At 37.6% G+C, this 2,173-nt stretch overlaps 1 protein-coding gene across 1 annotated transcript; it reads left to right on the top strand.

Annotated features, from left to right (window-relative positions):
• The first annotated feature begins 507 nt into the window (after positions 1 to 507).
• On the top strand, positions 508 to 1,395 carry LOC105117156 (germin-like protein subfamily 1 member 16). The gene is made up of 2 exons (XM_011014724.1): positions 508 to 671; positions 830 to 1,395. Exons 1-2 carry the CDS (start codon positions 551 to 553, stop codon positions 1,393 to 1,395), a joined length of 687 nt encoding a protein of 228 aa, XP_011013026.1. The 5' UTR covers positions 508 to 550.
• Positions 1,396 to 2,173: the final 778 nt, after the last annotated feature.

The raw sequence follows: 2,173 nt of genomic DNA, 5'->3' as shown, positions 1-2,173 counted from the left end.
AGATTACTAGTCCCTCCGATATAAGTTTGAAATATTTAGAACGTTTATAGTGATTTCCGTATGGACTTCACAATTGCATTATTTTAACAGAAGATTGTGAGCACTTGGCGCAAGTGGACAATATTAAGAACGAGCTAGAAAACCATATCAACAGGACAATCATAAGAAACTTCCATTGAATTAACTACCGAATTAACTACCCAGGACCAGTAACATTTTGTCACCAAACAATCTTTAGTTCTCGACAATAGACATTTTGACCGGAGTTCTTTGATAAAGCCTTGTGACAGGAGACATCCACACCCAGTCCTGTTAACTTAATGGAAATGTATCATGTTGGAAAGAGTATTATAAAGAGAATATTGGTATATGACGGATAATGTCAAATGTTTTGAGGATTTGGTTTCATCACTGACATCATAGAACAAGCGACTATTGAGTCTTCGTCGGCTTCATTTAGGACTAATTCAATGACTCCACTCTATAAATAGCCTTGCATCCTCGCTAGATATCTCACCCCTCTCCACAAGATAGATCGGTATAGAATCTGATGGAAGGACTCAAGGTTCTACTAGTTTTTGTCGTCCTGGCTTTGGCTTCTTCATTCGCCTCTGCCTCTGATCCTAGTCCTCTTCAGGACTTCTGTGTTGCCATGAAAGAAACCGATGGTGGTATATCCTTTTAAGTGTTTAGTCAAGAGTTTTTGTCAGGAGTTACATGATAACATTACACTGAAAATAGCATGCATCCAGTATATATTTTAATATCTCCATTCTCTATTAATTGACTGACTTTTTAAGGGCATGCATCAAATGCCTTTCTCATGCAGTGTTTGTGAACGGAAAATTCTGCAAGGACCCAGAGCAAGTTACTGAAAAGGATTTCTTCTTTGCTGGACTCAACGTTCCTCGGGACATTTCCAGTCCAGTTGGTTCAAATGTCACTGCTGTCAATGTTGCTCAAATTCCAGGACTCAACACTCTTGGCATATCCTTGGTTCGCATTGATTATGCACCACATGGTGGCCTCAACCCACCCCACACGCACCCTCGTGCCACTGAGATCCTATTAGTCGTGGAGGGTACCCTCTATGTTGGTTTTCTTACATCAAACTTAGCTAAAGGAGGTAATCGCCTAATCACCAAGGTCTTAAATCCTGGAGATGTTTTTGTGTTCCCAGTCGGACTCATTCATTTCCAGCTTAATGTGGGAAAAACCAATGCCGTTGCATTCGCCAGTTTAAGCAGCCAGAACCCCGGTGTGATTACAATTGCAAATGCAGTGTTCGGAGCAGATCCACCCATGAATCCTAATGTTCTCACCAAGGCCTTCCATTTGGACAAGAAGTTAGTCGAGTATCTTCAGAAACAAATCTGGACGGACAACAACAATTAAAAGAACACATTTACTAAGAAGACATATATGAAGCAGTAGCCTCATGTTTGGCATGTTTTCTTCATTGTTACCTCTTTCATATTTATTTTCATAAATAAATAGGTTTCTGCTCCTGTCTTTTATGCTCGGTTTGGTAATGATATAAAAAAGCAAAACAATATGACACCAAAGAATTGCAGTTATCGTACTATTTCGGAATACTAACCAGACGTTTGTACCTTTACATTGCCAAAGCTTGTTCATGTCTTAGAAGATTACTACATTGTTGGCACGCCTGACGCCGAAAACAACTTTTTTTATGTAATGAAAACAGAACATAGGCGAGGGGACTTGGATGACCATGCATGCTTATGCCTTGACAAAAAAAAGTCGGTGCGTGGTCTAGCTTGCTTATTTAGGCCTATTCATTTTGGTTGTTTTAAATGAATTCAAAGGCTATTATTATTCAATGAGTTTTTATGAGATCACATCAATTTAACTAAAATTATTTTACGATAGACCCGAAAATATATCAACCACACTCTTATTTACATGTAAAAATAGAATAAAAAAAAACAAAGTTAGATACAAAAAAAAGTGAAAAGAGCAAAATAAAATAAATACTATAATTTGTACAAGAACTTACCTCCTTAGCAACGACGTCAAAAACTTGACATGACTAAAAAATTGATGTCTTTTCCTAAGTGCAGAAATGTCGAAGTAATAAATAACCTAGCAAGACCGGAGTCGAATCACAAGGAGGTTAATTGTATAAATTATAGATAACAATAATACAATA

The sequence above is a fragment of the Populus euphratica genome, unplaced genomic scaffold, assembly GCF_000495115.2.
Source record: "Populus euphratica unplaced genomic scaffold, PopEup_1.0 scaffold1204.1, whole genome shotgun sequence".
Lineage (NCBI taxonomy): Eukaryota > Viridiplantae > Streptophyta > Magnoliopsida > Malpighiales > Salicaceae > Populus > Populus euphratica.
The sequence above is the reverse complement of the archived record's forward strand: the minus strand, read 5'-3'. Positions and strand labels throughout refer to the sequence as shown.